The sequence below is a fragment of the Apteryx rowi genome, unplaced genomic scaffold (assembly GCF_003343035.1).
Source record: "Apteryx rowi isolate R43461 unplaced genomic scaffold, aptRow1 scaffold_28, whole genome shotgun sequence".
NCBI classification, from domain to species: domain Eukaryota; kingdom Metazoa; phylum Chordata; class Aves; order Apterygiformes; family Apterygidae; genus Apteryx; species Apteryx rowi.
The window spans coordinates 2,874,449-2,889,463 of NW_020449196.1; the positions used below are offsets into that span (position 1 = coordinate 2,874,449).

Here is a 15,015-nt window from a genome sequence, read left to right on the forward strand (position 1 = left end):
CCACAGGGAAGGGTGCATCCATATGTGCATATACTGTGCACAGCAGCCACAAGGAAGGGTGCATCCATAGGTGACAACAGGCAGCAGGTGCTGGGGGCACCTGTCTGAAGAGCAGGTATGACCGTTGCTAAAACATGGTGCGAGTAGGTTATGACCCATCCAGACGTATGAGAGACTTGCACATGGAAGAAGAGAAATATGCTGATGTGGGCAGAGCGGTCGGGGAAACCCCTGAGAGCGTTTGCTCTGGACGAGGCCCGACGCAGGATCCGTGGGCAGCGGAGGCGGTTGTAAGGCGCTGCGCGGCTGTGCAGAGGGGAGGCGGGCTGCACGTGGTGGCGGGCACCGCTTGGGCCTCGCKCCGGGGCCGCGGCTGCAGAGTATCCTGTCTCTAGGCCCAACCTCTAAAATGAGGTGGGAGCAAAGCCTGCTGCTTTCCCGAGACCGCCGCATTGCACCTGGCCGGAGGCTGTGTCTGCTCCAGCAACCCTCCTTCCTGGGTCATTAAAAATCTTCCTTTGCAATTCCTCCTATTCCCTGCTGTTACCTTTCCCCTCAGACAGCTTATCCAATACTCAGCTTCCGCTCAAATTACTGAAACACGCAGAAATGCTAAGTCTCCCTAGAATTTTAAAATACTCTGTGTTGCCAAGTAGCTAAAAAAATACCTGGCTCTGGTAATACAAAAGGTAGTGAGACCTATTTTACTGATTTGCTTTAAAAAAAAAATCCTAAACATAGCTGCAACACCTATAGCAATTGTTAACCAAACAAATGTAATGCCATGAGCCCCCCCAACTCCTCGCCCCATTTTCGATAACTTTGGGAATGGCCATGGGCTGTCAGGCTTCCTCCTAGTCTCTCCCTACGCTGCCTCCTGCGTAACAGGGGACCTTTGAAGTCTGCCTGTGATTTGGAATTCAGAAATTCAAACGATAAGGAATCTGTGAATTGGGTGATGGCAAAGCATCAGTAGGAGCGCTGGCAGGCCCCAGCTGCAGACGGGTCCGGGACCAGAGCGAGCCCAGGCTGCAGCGGGAGCCCCATTCCGTCCCTCCTGTGGGGACCACGTGGGAACTTGCCTGGTTGTCTTTCAGACACGTGTGGATCAGCAGGAAAGCCACTGGGTAACAGTTGAGTTGACTTACAGATGATGGAGCRGTGCCCGAGGGTGAGGAAAGCCAGCCACTGGAGGGACCACTACAGCAGTGGCTCCAGGTCAGACCCAAAAGACAATCAAGGGACAAAAAGGAAATTACRTGACAAAAGATTAGAGAGATTTCAAGAACAGAAGTTAAAGAGAAACTTGAGAGTTGCTGGCAAATAAGAAGATTCTATCGCATGATGAGAGATAAATTTCTAGAGACGTCTGAGATTGCCAGAACAAAAGGAAATAGCTGCTCAGTTTTGAGAAATAAACCAGCAGACCTTCATGTTATTTCCTTTTTTTTTTCCTTCTTCTTCTTCTTCCCAGGGCCCTTCTCTGGGTTACGTATGAACAAAACCTGGTAATTTCTGATGTATTGGGACTGGGATATTACATGCTTTTGATGTTTTCCAGGCAGCAGAATGTGCATAAGCCTCCTGTCACCAACCAATCTTTCAGATCCATCTGCAGGCATAATTTCTTCTGAACTAGGATGTACAGTCTGTTGTTGTAGTGTTTATTTGGGAGTTAAATTAGGTAAGGTTTACTTTTCTATAGAGGCAGGAGGCAAAAAGTGGGAGTTTTCTCCCTGCTAGAGCAAAGCAGATCCTGCTTGTCGTGGCTCTCTGATAACGGTACTTCGGCAGGGCTCTTACTGCTTGCGGCGTGTAAAGAGGGGAGAGGGCACTTCTTCAGTGGTGGTGGGACCAAGGGGCATGTTCTGTGTTCTGTTAATTAAGGACTTAATCTCTGACGGAGAAGAGCATCCCATTAGTTTGTTTTGTTTTGGTTGGCAGTGAATTCCAATCTTGTAACAATTTAGATTAATGGATTATTTTATCTGTAGTTTATTTGTGGAGAGAAAGAGTATTGAGGGTTTCTTCTAAAGATACACTGACCTGCCCAAAAGTAGAGTGAGTAGTTGACAGGCAGGGGCACTGATGATTTCACTCTTTACATTACAGTGCATTTGCTTCAGCTTAAATTTGTTCTTTAAAATATTACCTCAGCTTATGTTACACTGATGTTGACAAATTCCTAAGGCAATAAAACATATTATGTTCTAAGTCACCTTCCAAAACCAGGGTACAGGAGGCATAACTGTAAATGTTGAGTTTTTGCATAGTTATTTTTGTTGGTGTGTTTACCAAATCTTTCCTCGAAAATCTAGCTCAAGTGGTACAGGGTTGGGTCCTGGGCCTGCGCCTTCGTGGCCCACATTTCCCTGGGCTCTGTCCTGGCGTGGCTAGGAAGAGCTTTAGGGGGAGGCATTGCCTATTGAAGTGATTGAATGTTCTAGACCTTGATTTTAATCAGGACTTCTGTATTACTCACAATGTTCTAAAAAGTAATTTCCTAGATTAAGTTATATTTTGAAATATCATGTTGAATGTTCATAGGGATTAAAATTGTATCAGGGCAGAAATCCAGGATAAAGCTATTGAATGGAAATGACACTCAAAATGCAGGGTAATTGGAAATTAGGACATCTCTGCAGGTCATTGCTGGCCCTTCATACCATTTATCTATCAAGATAAATACTGTATTGCTGGCTGTAGTTTCTACTGGGCGCTTTATGAGTTGATATCAGAAGAACCAACTGTCTTTTATTACCTTAATTTTTCCCTTACCACCCAGTGCTGTATCTCTTTGGCAGGCTTAAATACACTGACTGTCAAAAACCACTGTTGAAAACGCTATATAAATTAACATGTGGGAGTTTGCTCTTTTCTTTGTTTGTTTTTTTTAAGTCTCATTTCTCTGTATTTGTTTTGTTTGCTTTCTACTAGCTGCTGAGGAAGACAGATATTCTATTGTTTTTTGAGAAGTTCATACTTTTATAAATCAAATTAAAATCAGCTATATATTTGGCATACGTCAGGAGAAACAGCACAGCTTCTATAGCCTAACAAGAGAGAGGTGATTTTGTCTCTAAGCAGACAAGAGTAGCAGAGAGTAGAATAGTTTGATGGATGGACATCTGTATGAGGTCCTTTGATCCTGCCTTCTGCTCACTGCATTAATACTGCCTTCAAGGCTTGCAGCAATGCAAGACAGTGGTGACAGAAAGCCAGAGTGCCTAAATAGAGTTGTTTTGAGAGGGAAAGGCTTGTTGGACCCTATATTGCTTTTTTGTGCCATGTGCATCCTTGAAGAGACCAGAGGCATGGCTGGCGTTCCCTTCCATAAATGTGTCTATACCTCCGTTTTTGTAGCACCATGCAGAGTAACAACAGAGAGGTCCTAGACAAAGTTCCTTCAGCCTGCAAAGGAATCGCACCAGTTATTTCTCTTTGGGTTTTCAGTTTCTTGCGTTATGCTCCTCTTTCATTGTCAAGCTCAGAGAACCAGCTGTTGAGTTTTGCCTGGCTTTGTGCTAAAATCACCAAGTTTTCTGTAGCTTCAGTCCAAACCATAGAGCAAATCAGGGTCATTCAAAACTTGATTCTTTCCACTTGAAAGTTCATGKTTTTTTGCCAGAACTAATCTGTGGTTTTTGAGTAATGTTACGAAAATCCTGAATGCCTGTAATACTTATATATCACTTCTGTTCTGGTTAACTTTATGTAAGAAATGAGCATGTGATACTGTGTAGTATTTTCACGGTATTCTCAGTGGGTTTATTTTGAATACATAAGCTTTACCTTTTCACTTTTCAATTTTCATTCGGGTAGTAATGTAATTAGAATGTCATGCAGATGTTTTAGTGCAATTCTAATTTTATTTCCATGCGTGTTCCTGGTATATGATGCTTTTCATTGTTGCCTAGACAGTGAAATGTTAAAGATCCTTTTGATTCAACAGGAAGTTTCAATGATCCAGTAAAAAATAAGAATTAAGATAGCCGATGGCAATTTTGATTTAGTTCGATTTGTTTGCTCAGAAGGTGTGTACAAAGGCTGCGGACCTAATGTTACTAAAGACTAGCTACCATACCTTCTTGCTACGTAGCAAGCCACTGTACAAATGAAAAAATGGTCTATGCTTCCTTCTCTGAAAGCCCTTCTGCACATGGGTATGTACAGTAGTCTATGGAGGCCACAACACCGTACCACACAGTAAAAGTTAAATTCCCACTCCTTTCCTCATGATTTTTTTTGTACTGATTAGCAATGTAACTTATGTTCAAGGTACAACAAATATATTGTTTGTAGTTGTCATAGGAACGTTAATTTTTTACTAATCAGTAAACGAGAAGAGACTGGAAATGCTATAAATATTGTTTTTCATATATTATGTCTCATCTGATGTCAGGTGGCCAATTACAAAATATCATTGTTCATATTTATAGCTTTTACTGGAGGTTTTAAAGTTTTTTTTTTTTTAATTAGCTTAAAAAGTTAGGTAAAAGTATAGAAAAGAAAAAAGAGGAAAGAAATAAGTTGGTTGAAGACCCACACAAACATCAAATAGTCTCAGAAGAAGAGACAGTTAAGAATTCATGGGCTTGTGTATAAAATTAGATTCTGGGTCAGTGCAAGTCAAGAGAATTTAGGCTCAGTAAAATCATGGGTGTAACTGAAATGACAAGACTTAGGGTAAATCACTTGTAACCCATGTCATCATGTTTTGTTGCCTTGGTGTAAAGGCCAAAAAAGCCTCTTTTGCGTAATAGTAAAGAGAAAACAGAAGCTAGCCTTTTAGAGGTAGAATACCTCTAGGAAAACACTGTGTACAAGATTAATGAAGAATGCTAATTTCTATGAGGGAAGCTAATTCTGATTATCTCTGCCTTTGTTTTAAAGACAGAGTTTTTCTCCGTGCGGTACAATGGTGCCTGTAAGTAAAAAGAGTGGAGTAATATGCAGAAAGTGATATCCTTTAAAAACGACTTTGAATGACTTCCAGATGCCACTGCCAATGTAATTCTAAATCAAAATGACCCTATAGTTAACAGTAGGAAATTTCACAAAAAGGTGCCCTGAAGCAAATGGGTATTTCAGCCAGTAAGTCTGATGGTTTGATCTTTTCTGTATCAAGTGCTCCACTTCTGATACACCCATTCTTCTCTAAGGGACTAAGCTTCTTTCCTGAAAACACTAAAAGAATTTGAGAGATAGGGAAGGAAACCTGCTCTGGTATGGATGATGGGCCAAGCCGGCAAAGGTGTGGAGGGCACAGGGACAAGTGCGGACGCCCATAGGAGAAATGAGATCTAGCGTGTAGGATCTGGATCATGAGCATGTGCTTCATCCGTACTGAATCCAGGTGAAACATCTGGCATAATAAATGCGCTGCTGCGCTGATAAGTAGCTCTCTTTTTTTGCATAGAGGCTTCAGCACAAAGGCACGTGAACCCCAAATTCAGAATTAATGTAATTTATTGCTGTCAAGAAGCAGTTTGCTGTAGCAGTCTGACTTTGGATGGATGAAGTGCGGGGAGGACTAAGTGTGTATCACCTTTACCGAGTGTATTGTTTCTTTGCACTGCCAGCACTTGTGTCGTCTAAGATTTTCAGAGGCCCCTGTTGGGGGGCAGATTCCTAAAAAGTACGAGCCAAGCCACTTGGGCTAAAGTTACCTCGCTGCTGGTGCAGGTCTTTGAAAATCGGCCTGGCCTCGTCAGCACGTGCTAAGACAGCCCTGGAAAAGTCAGAATCCTTTGGGGAAGTCAGGCGGAGCGCAAGCCGGGCTCCTTTCAGCATTGCAGTTTCATTTTATGTTATTTCATTAAGGCTCATTGTACCTGCTACTAATTGCAATGTAGGTTATTAATTATGGAAGAGTTTTCAAAATCTCATTTATTTCTCATGTTTTCTCTGGATATAGATATAGATATAGATATAGATTAGTGGATATAGATTAGTCAAGTTGCTGAATCAGTTTGTGAGCTATTTATTCTCTCCATTTACTAGCTGCTCTGAAAATCTTCTTTTCAGCTTAAATGTTCTTTTATTATATATTGATCTTCTGTGTGTAGTTAAAAATAACAAAACTGAGTAGTTCATAATCAGGTTCCAGTTGACTTTTACCTTCAGGGCCTCCCTTTTTTTTTTTTTTCCCCAAATGTGATAAGCACTGTGTAGATGTATAAGAAGACATAGTTCTTGCTCTCAAGAAACGGTAAAGACAAAAACCTGCAAGCACTGAGTTTCTGAGAGACAAAGCACAAGAAAATTAAAGTTGGTGATTGGTACGTAGCTTGCTAGTTCCATACGTATTTGATCGTTGGATTAAAGATAAAAATGGCCCCTGCAAAACAGGACCTGTAGGAGTGGCTGGAGCCACCTCGGCGGCTCTCCCCAGCGCRGCAGCATCTGCGCCCGCGACGTGGCAGGGCCATGCTCTTTTCTTTAAAATCACTTAAAAATCCCACTCAGACCGCACTGTTTTTTACCTACCACTGTTCCTAGTAACAGCTATGAATAATTGAATATCAGGAGAGGAAAAATTTTTTTTCCTTTTTTTTTTTTCCCCACCAGTTTTGTTTACTTTTGGCATTTGACAGCAGTTTGTGTCTACTCAGTAGCAATGTTTTCCCTGTGTAGTCAGTCAGCTGGTTTCCCTGTTGTTTATGTGGTTATTTCACACAGCAACAAGAGAAAAAATACACATGTTTAGAAATGGGGAAATGCAATTTTTATTCCACACAGAAACAAGTGGGGGAGAAGTGAAGTCTGGGGCAGGTGTGGTCACGTTGCTGCGTTCAGCTCATGAAGGAGAAATGACGCAAGCTGCAAGCAGGCAGTGTCAGTTCTGCCCGCTTGCTAAAACAACTTTACCTGAGCACGTTATCTGGTTGCTACTGATGACTAATGTTTCAATCTCTTTTAGGATCAGAGTCACACACAAGTTTCTCAGTATCGCCAAGACCACTCTTTGATCATGAGGTCTATCGTGCATATGACGGACGCGGCTCATTCAGGAATGATGCCTCCTGCTCAGCTAACCACCATCAACCAGTCTCAGCTAAGCGCCCAGCTGGGGCTGAATTTAGGAGGCACTAACCTGCCACACACTTCTCCCTCCCCTCCTGCAAGTAAATCAGCCACTCCTTCCCCGTCCAGCTCTATCAATGAGGAAGATGCAGATGAATCAAACAGAGTAAGTTGTGCCAAGCGCTGTCGTGAGTAAGCTTTACGCGTCTATACAGTGTACTTCCGTGAATGTCGCAGTAGCGTCTCAGCTGCAATGCGGCCATGTAAAATATACAAGCATTACAGTATGGTGGAGTATGTGATTCGCTTGCTGCTTAGCTTCTTTACTTAGGAAGCTTCCATAATACCACCATAATAACAAATGTAAGAATATATGGGTATAATATAGACACATATATTCTATTGAACATGTTCATGATTAATTTCCGATTTTATAGACCTGGTGAATCTCTTTACTCATCAACTTTGTACAGTTTTGTCATTTCAGTATTCTCTCATTTCATTTAAAATATATATGCCTTTAGATAGAAATAAAACAAGCTTTTTTTAAACCGAAAGTTTAGTTAATTTGTATTTTGCATTAAATAAGCCTGTTATTAAAGGAAAACTGGATCAACAAAGTACAGCGCGGAAGTTATTATGGTTGTATAATTAAAGGGCCTAATGCAGACTGTTTCATGAAAGGTTTTCTCATGATGTTGAAGGAAATCATGTCTATGGAAGGGTCTTTGTATAGGGTCCCTAAAATATCAAAATATAATGACTATCATAGAGGTATATCTTAAGCCACTGTATCCTCTTGCTGCCATAATGTATGCAGAGTCCAACGAAAGGGGGACAACCTGCGCCACCGCACAGCCCCTGTCCCTGCATGGGAAGCAGGGGAGGTGGGTGTTTGCCATGGTGGGTGTCCACTACAGGTAGAGAGAAACTGGAGAACTGCTTCTGGTTTTTGCTTGAAGGGTAAGGCATTTTTAACCCTTGCCCCATGTCTTAGTTGACAGTCTAAGCCTGGGAATCAGGAAATGCCTCCAAGCTCTTGTCTTTTGAGCCTCTGTTGCTGAAATTATGTCTTTATGGAGAAACACAGATTGCCAATTCAAAATATATTGTAGATTAGATCTTAAATTTTTGTAGAAATTAGTGATGGGGTGTGCTTTTTCAGATTAAATTTACAGGATTGAGCCATGCTCACAACGAGTAGTAATTATTTATGCATTTAGTCTCGGTAGAGCTGATGAGATTAAGTTGACAGTAAATCCTATTTGGTAGGAGTAAGGCTTGCACAACAGAACTCTCCAAAATGTTGCCTACATGCTAATTTTATTCATTTATTATTAAACCAAACTGTCCAGAATCTTTCAGAACTCTTCTAACTTATACTTCAGGCATATATAGACTGTGCTTTTGTTCCTCTTTCCCAGGCCACTGGAGAAAAAAGAGCTGCCCCGGATTCTGGCAAGAAGCCCAAGACTCCGAAGAAGAAGAAAAAGAAAGATCCCAATGAGCCACAAAAGCCGGTGTCAGCATATGCCCTATTCTTCAGGGATACGCAGGCTGCAATTAAAGGGCAGAACCCTAATGCTACGTTTGGAGAGGTTTCAAAAATAGTGGCATCTATGTGGGACAGTTTAGGAGAAGAACAAAAACAGGTAAAAAATCGATGCGGGGATGTCTCACAAGAAGTAAAACAGTAATCCCCCTAACTAATCCTCCTCCTGCCTCTGCTCCAAGTGCGCTGCACTGCTTGCTGATGTAGACATCTTACTCTGTAGAGCTACATTGATTTTGAACTTGCTGAAGATCTGGCCTCTAAAACGCATTTTGTTGTATGACCCAGTAGGTAATATTGAATAGCTGTGTTTGTCTTTAAATTTTAAAGGGCAGTTTGTAGAAAGCTCGGGTGATGCCATCCTAGAGGCCTGTTAAGACCACCTTTTGATAATTCCTGTTTCAAAGCTCTTGTTTCCTATTAATCAGAAGTTAGAATAGAAAAGGGGAAGGTACACCACATTTACCATTTCCTTTGATCTGCCTTATGAATTTGTTACAAAGCCTGTTGATTTTGAACCTTTGAAGGCAATCCTGTATGCCTCATTACAACAATGCAGTGTGTGAAATGCTCTCTGCAGCTCAAACTCGCTACAGAATGAGTTTTCAAAGATCACCTGTTCTTCCTTGAGGGCTATTCTTCTTTCTATACACATGTAACTCCTACACATGAATTGAAAAAATAATATATTCCTTTGGGGCTGTTGGTACTTCTGTGCAGCTCCCATTAATAGTTAATGGAAGCTGTGATGGAAGAAGAGATCCCTAATAGAACACCTTTCTGGCATGGTATGAAAATTCCTTGTTTGTGATACACCTTTGGAAGCTTTTTGTCTGATTTAACATGTGATCATGATTTAAGGGCAAACCTTAAATTTACTAATGATTGAAGATTTACTGGCTTTTTGCCCAACTGTTCTTGTTACGCTCAGTGGGATTCTCTAGTATTGGCTGTGGGGAAAGTGGATTGTCCAAACTCTGTAAACTACCTTTTACAGAGATACAAAGATTTTCTACGAGTAATTCAAATACTTATTTAAAGCAATTACCAACTTGGTGTTTTTGCTATTTCTTATCACTTTAGATGCCTTTCAGCATCTGAAATACTCAGGGTTCTCAAATCCCTGGTACTCAGAGTCGGTACGACATCCTTTCCTGGGGAGGCGAATTGTGCATACATATTCTTGTAAAACAGTTGGTTGCTCTAGCAGATTTTTTTATTCATGATAAATCAACATAAATTGTGGTAAAAGTCCAGCAAGTGGACCTGACAGTCTGTGGTCACCCACAAGAATATTTAGAACTTTTCAGGGATGAAAACGTTGTAGCATTAGAGCATCTGGTGGTTTTTGGTCTTTGCTTTTTGTTTCTTTACAAGTGATTTTGAGAGCATTCTGACAAAAATTTCTTAATAATTGGAGATGGTGAAATTGTGGTGTCTTTTAATAGGTGTATAAAAGAAAAACTGAAGCTGCCAAAAAAGAATACCTAAAGGCACTTGCTGCCTATAGAGCAAGCCTTGTTTCCAAGGTAAGCCAAGAAGTGACTTCAGTGTAATGCAAGTTAACATTTGGCAATGGTTTTTACATATGGGAGCGGGGAAAGGGTTTGTTATTCAAAACAAAAGTAAAATTCTAGGGTTTTTTTTAATACAGTTTTTAAAGATGTGGTGCTATTGCTTGAACAATAGTCTTTAGTCTTTGCAAAAATTGTTTTGTATCTCTAATGCCACAGTAATGATTACCAAACAGTAACTATGCAAACATGCTTCCTCAGGGATTATCTTTGGAAGCAAAATAATGCCACTCACTGTAAAGTAAAATTTAGTCATGAAAAATATACTGACTTTGCATCATTAACATTTGCAAGTTATTTGCAGATTTGTTTTCCCGTAAGTGCTGCTTCTCAAAAGACAGGCTTGAGTTGCTTGGGTTTGGAGAGCAGTTGCTGTATGAGAAAGCTTAAGTATTTCTTCCAAGTGAGGGAAAGAGATGTGCTGTGTCTCTGAATTTGGGAAGTTCTTACTAATGGACAAGCTGGCAGTGAGCCATGCTGAGTGTTTTAGCAGATCTCTAGTTAGAACTCATATGGTGTAAACAAGGCTCTGCTGTCTTATTTGAGAAGTTACCTTTTTAACTGGCAGCATTAAATTGATGGTAGATCTGTTGCACCTGAATACCACATAAATGGATATATGTTTATGTCCATCAAAAATGTATGTAAAAACTAACCAAGGTGGTTATTTCTGTAGTGATATTTCACAAAGATCAATTACAAAAGTATCATTAATCACAAGGAAGCAATAAAATAAAATGATGATCTGTAGCTCCTGAGAATGCTTATTTGAATGTGCAACTGCAGAGCATTAGTAAATCACAGGGAAGGTTGCTGGGTGTTCTCATTAGTGCGTAGAAATACAACAGCAAAAATTAGACCCACACATTCGTGAAAACTGAAAGATTTCTTCTCCTTGTGTTTGAGAAGCTGTGTTTTTCTCATTGTCTTCAGGACTTAGATGATATTTGCAAAGCCTTTACTATCAGGATACTAAGTCCAATGGCAGCTGGAATTCTAAACATCTTTGAGGGTTTTTTTTTTTTTAATCCTAAATTCCTTTCTCAAAACCATCAGAAGTCAAATTTTCTTCCAAATTCCRTGAGACTTGGGTTGCTGAGTTACTGGGCTGCATGTGGGAATACTGGGAGTGGAAATATGCTCTAAATCCAGAATTCATTTCCCCTCATTTGAGACATCCATGCTGTAGCTTTTTCATCCAAGGTTGTTGCTGAGAGTAGGGATAGAAAAGACGCTTCTAAAGCATGATTTGACACATTCCAGGGTACATGCCTAAAGCATGTCAGATAATTGCACTGGAAGAGACTTTTCCTCTCCACTGTCTTTAAAGGCATTCTAGGCAACTGGTTGAGAGGTAATGTGTATACTGTAGATGTGCAAAACTAGGTGAGAGGAATCTTACCTCTGGTGCTTAAATATGTCCAATTTAAGCATACACAATATCTTCAAATACACCTAGTATAACTATGTCTTTAAAAGCACGAGAGTGCCCCATTTCTTGCAGCAGTGCTGCTTGCAGCATATTTAGGCTCCTTCAGCTGCGTGCTCTTGAAAGCATTCCCCTTAGACTTGTGTCTGGTGGAGGTACTGAGGACTTGATGCCTTGGACACAAGAAACTACAGCAAACAAATTGTAGAAGTTGTTTGAGAATTTGTGGCATCTGTACACTACTCTTAATTGGTGCTTGGGATATAATCCTGTTCAGATCCGTCTTCCAAAGAACTTTTTTTTTTTTTTTAAATATATAAATATAGAAAGCATTGGGCCCCTTATATCTCTTTCACCAGACGATGTAAGTGGCATCTGTAGCTTTCTGGTGTTGAACAAGGGCACAAATTAGCTTTTTGTCCAGGGCACCAGGGTACAGATTAAGGTGTGGTGAAGGCATCAGTGAATGAGAATGATCTTCTACAGACTGCTGGTTGGTCTTTTCCAATTAAAAAAAAAAGATGAAAAAGTCTCCTTGAGTACCTGTGGCTTTTGTTTTGGTAGAAGCAGTAACAAGGCTGTTCTGTTAAAAATACAAGGTATCTTAAATTGATCTGGGTGATACTGAGCCAGGATACTTGCCTTTCTAAATATCTTAAGTGCAATCAGCTAGATTTAATGTGGAGTTAAGTATTGAAAAAGGAGAAATCAGAAATACGTTTGTGAAAGCTTGTATTGGAGGAAGAAAGCAGGCAACATAGAGGATGTTCTGCACAGCATTTCTGAAATGGGACCACTATAATAATTGCACAAATTCTTAGGATGAAGTCTTTCTCACCGCATGCTGAGCTGCTTACATTGAAGCATGGGAGGGCTGGAAGGGATTTTGATAATTTTGGGACTTGATATGAGAGGATCTTTATTTTCACCAATATCAATTCTTGAACTTCTTTTTCAAACACAGGCAGCTGCAGAGTCTGCTGAAGCCCAGACCATTCGTTCTGTTCAGCAAACGCTGGCATCCACAAATTTGTCTTCCTCCCTCATTCTGAATACTTCTCTTTCGCAACACGCAACAGTGTCTGCATCTCCTCAAACTCTTCAGCAGTCCCTTCCCAGGGCGATTGCTCCCAAGCCTTTAACCATGAGACTGCCCATGAATCAGATTGTAGCTTCTGTTACCATTGCATCAAACATGCCCACAAACATTGCAGCTCCGTTGATAAGCTCTATGGGCACAAACATGGTGGCAACACCATCTTCATCTCAAGTAAGCCCCTCCATGCAAAGCCAGCAGCACCAGATACAGCAGCTCCAGCAGCAACAGATGCAGCAGATGCAACAGCAGCAACTCCACCAGCATCAAATGCATCAGCAAATACAACAACAGATGCAGCAGCAGCATTTCCAGCACCACATGCAGCAACACTTGCAGCAGCAGCAGCATCTTCAGCAGCAAATGAGTCAGCAGCAAATGCAGCAGCAGCTGCAGCACATGCAGCTGCAGCACATGCAGCAGCAGCAGCTGCAGCACATGCAGCACCAGTCGCAGCCTTCCCCGCAGCAACACTCTCCGGTGGCCTCGCAGATCACCTCTCCCATCCCGGCCCTGGGGAGCCCGCAGCCGGCACCTCAGCAGCACCAGGCACAAATACAGCCTCAGGCACAGACTCAAGTATTGTCACAGGTCAGTATTTTCTGAAGATAAATGATGCTGCGACATCGCTGTGTGTTTATCGAGGGGGTAGGGGTAAACCATATTTGGCTGGAAACTGTAAATTGTTGATGGTTGTTATGCAGGGATGCATAACAGATCAAATGATCCTCTAAAGTGTCTATTAGATAGGCAATAAAGAACTACAATGTAGCTGTGTATCATCTTTTAGCTGACTATAAATCTTTTTGGTTTTGTTTCTGTTTTTTTAAAAAAAACTGTGCTCTTTTTCATGTGATGCCTTTTTAATTTATTTAAGCTTTACCTACAATATGTGAATCAAATGGCCTAATAAATACCTGGACCTTATGACTGCAAAATGGTCTTTCAGAGTTATATAATATAACCCTTCTTTCTCTAAAAGTGAATAATGCACTTCAAGGCAGTGTGAACTCATGAAGCCCTTAAAGCACAGTTGTAACTACCTGTAAAATGATGATTGGATTTCATACAATCATACTTGTATGACATGAGTTAGTTGATGGCATTTTTTGTCATGAAAAAATAGAGTAAATCACAGATTTTTGCCAAAGCTCTTAATTTTTTCTTTCCTAAATGTCTTCAGAAAAACAAATGCAAGTGAGTAAACTTAAATGTTTGACCCATCCTTTCACTTAGTTTCTCCAAATAAACCCACCATAGTTTGTAACAAAATATATATTGACGGTTACCCTATTACGTTAATTCCAATTACAGAACAAATGTGAATATTATATTCTGTGTCGAAGTGATGAGTTTCAGATTTAATACACTGTATTTTTAAAAGGGAAATGCACTTAAATAAAACTGTTATTACAAAAAGCTAAGATAAAAAAGCAAGAGTTTTTAATACGCTGTAAAACCAGTAGAATATTTAAAAGAAACTCCACGACCGAATAATCAATGTAAATATTTTCTTTAAAAGTTGTAAGTTTTCATATCATGTGTTGTAAAGTTTTCATAAATGAGGCTTTAATGTAAACACTGGTAACATGAATTATTAATTGCTACATTGCTTATTGTGTTTTTATGCTGTTTTATACTTTTTTATGAGTTATGATAGCAGCAATTAAGTTGTTTGTATTTTGCTTATCTAAAATAAATGCTTTTATCTTGCTATAGAATAAACACATTTCAGTAAAACCTGTGGGCCATAAGTCTGTGATAAAAAAAACAGAAGTGTTTGCTCATAAAAATGCCATCTTGGAAAATTTATTTAACTTTTTGGATTTTTGTTTTGCCAAACGTGGCGGGTAAGTGGGTCCTGAGGTGAACCGTGTGCTCAGCTCTCGTGTCCGCGAGCGCTCGCTGCCGCAGAGCTGCCTGCAGCTTCTCCGAGGTTTTCTGGCTTACATCAGAGAGCGAAAACAGGTGGGAGAGTTGTAAAACATTCATCCTCGCCTGCGTTGCAGGTAGCAGGAGGAACCGGACAGTGAACCTGTCTGAGCAGTCGTGTTCAGAGATGGCGATAAGTGCGAAACGTGGTTTTCTCCGTGTATCTTTGCGTTTCCGGTGTAAAGGCAGCCGCTGCCGCGGGCCTCGTGCCTGCAAGCGCCAGCGTCGTGGCTGCGGCTGGTCCCTGCGCGTCCGACTTGCGCGTTGCATCAGCAAAGGAGCAAGTGGGAGGTGGGGGACGGAGAGGACAAGGGTTTCAGATGACGGAAACATTCACGTGCAGCGTATTGCCAGGATATTAGTGCTGTTTATATATTTTTACTCTTGACAGGGAGGAGAAATCCTT

General features: G+C 40.8%; 1 protein-coding gene across 1 annotated transcript in view; it reads left to right on the plus strand.

The window, feature by feature from the left end:
* The window catches only part of TOX3 (TOX high mobility group box family member 3), a 27,682-nt gene extending 13,275 nt beyond the window's left edge, over positions 1 to 14,407 (plus strand). The window contains exons 4-7 of the mRNA XM_026068807.1: positions 6,923 to 7,192; positions 8,451 to 8,678; positions 10,027 to 10,107; positions 12,546 to 14,407. Coding sequence (XP_025924592.1) covers positions 6,923 to 7,192; positions 8,451 to 8,678; positions 10,027 to 10,107; positions 12,546 to 13,283 — 1,317 coding nt within the window. The 3' untranslated portion in view covers positions 13,284 to 14,407. The remainder of the gene's footprint in view (positions 1 to 6,922; positions 7,193 to 8,450; positions 8,679 to 10,026; positions 10,108 to 12,545) is intronic.
* The last annotated feature ends 608 nt before the right edge of the window (positions 14,408 to 15,015 follow it).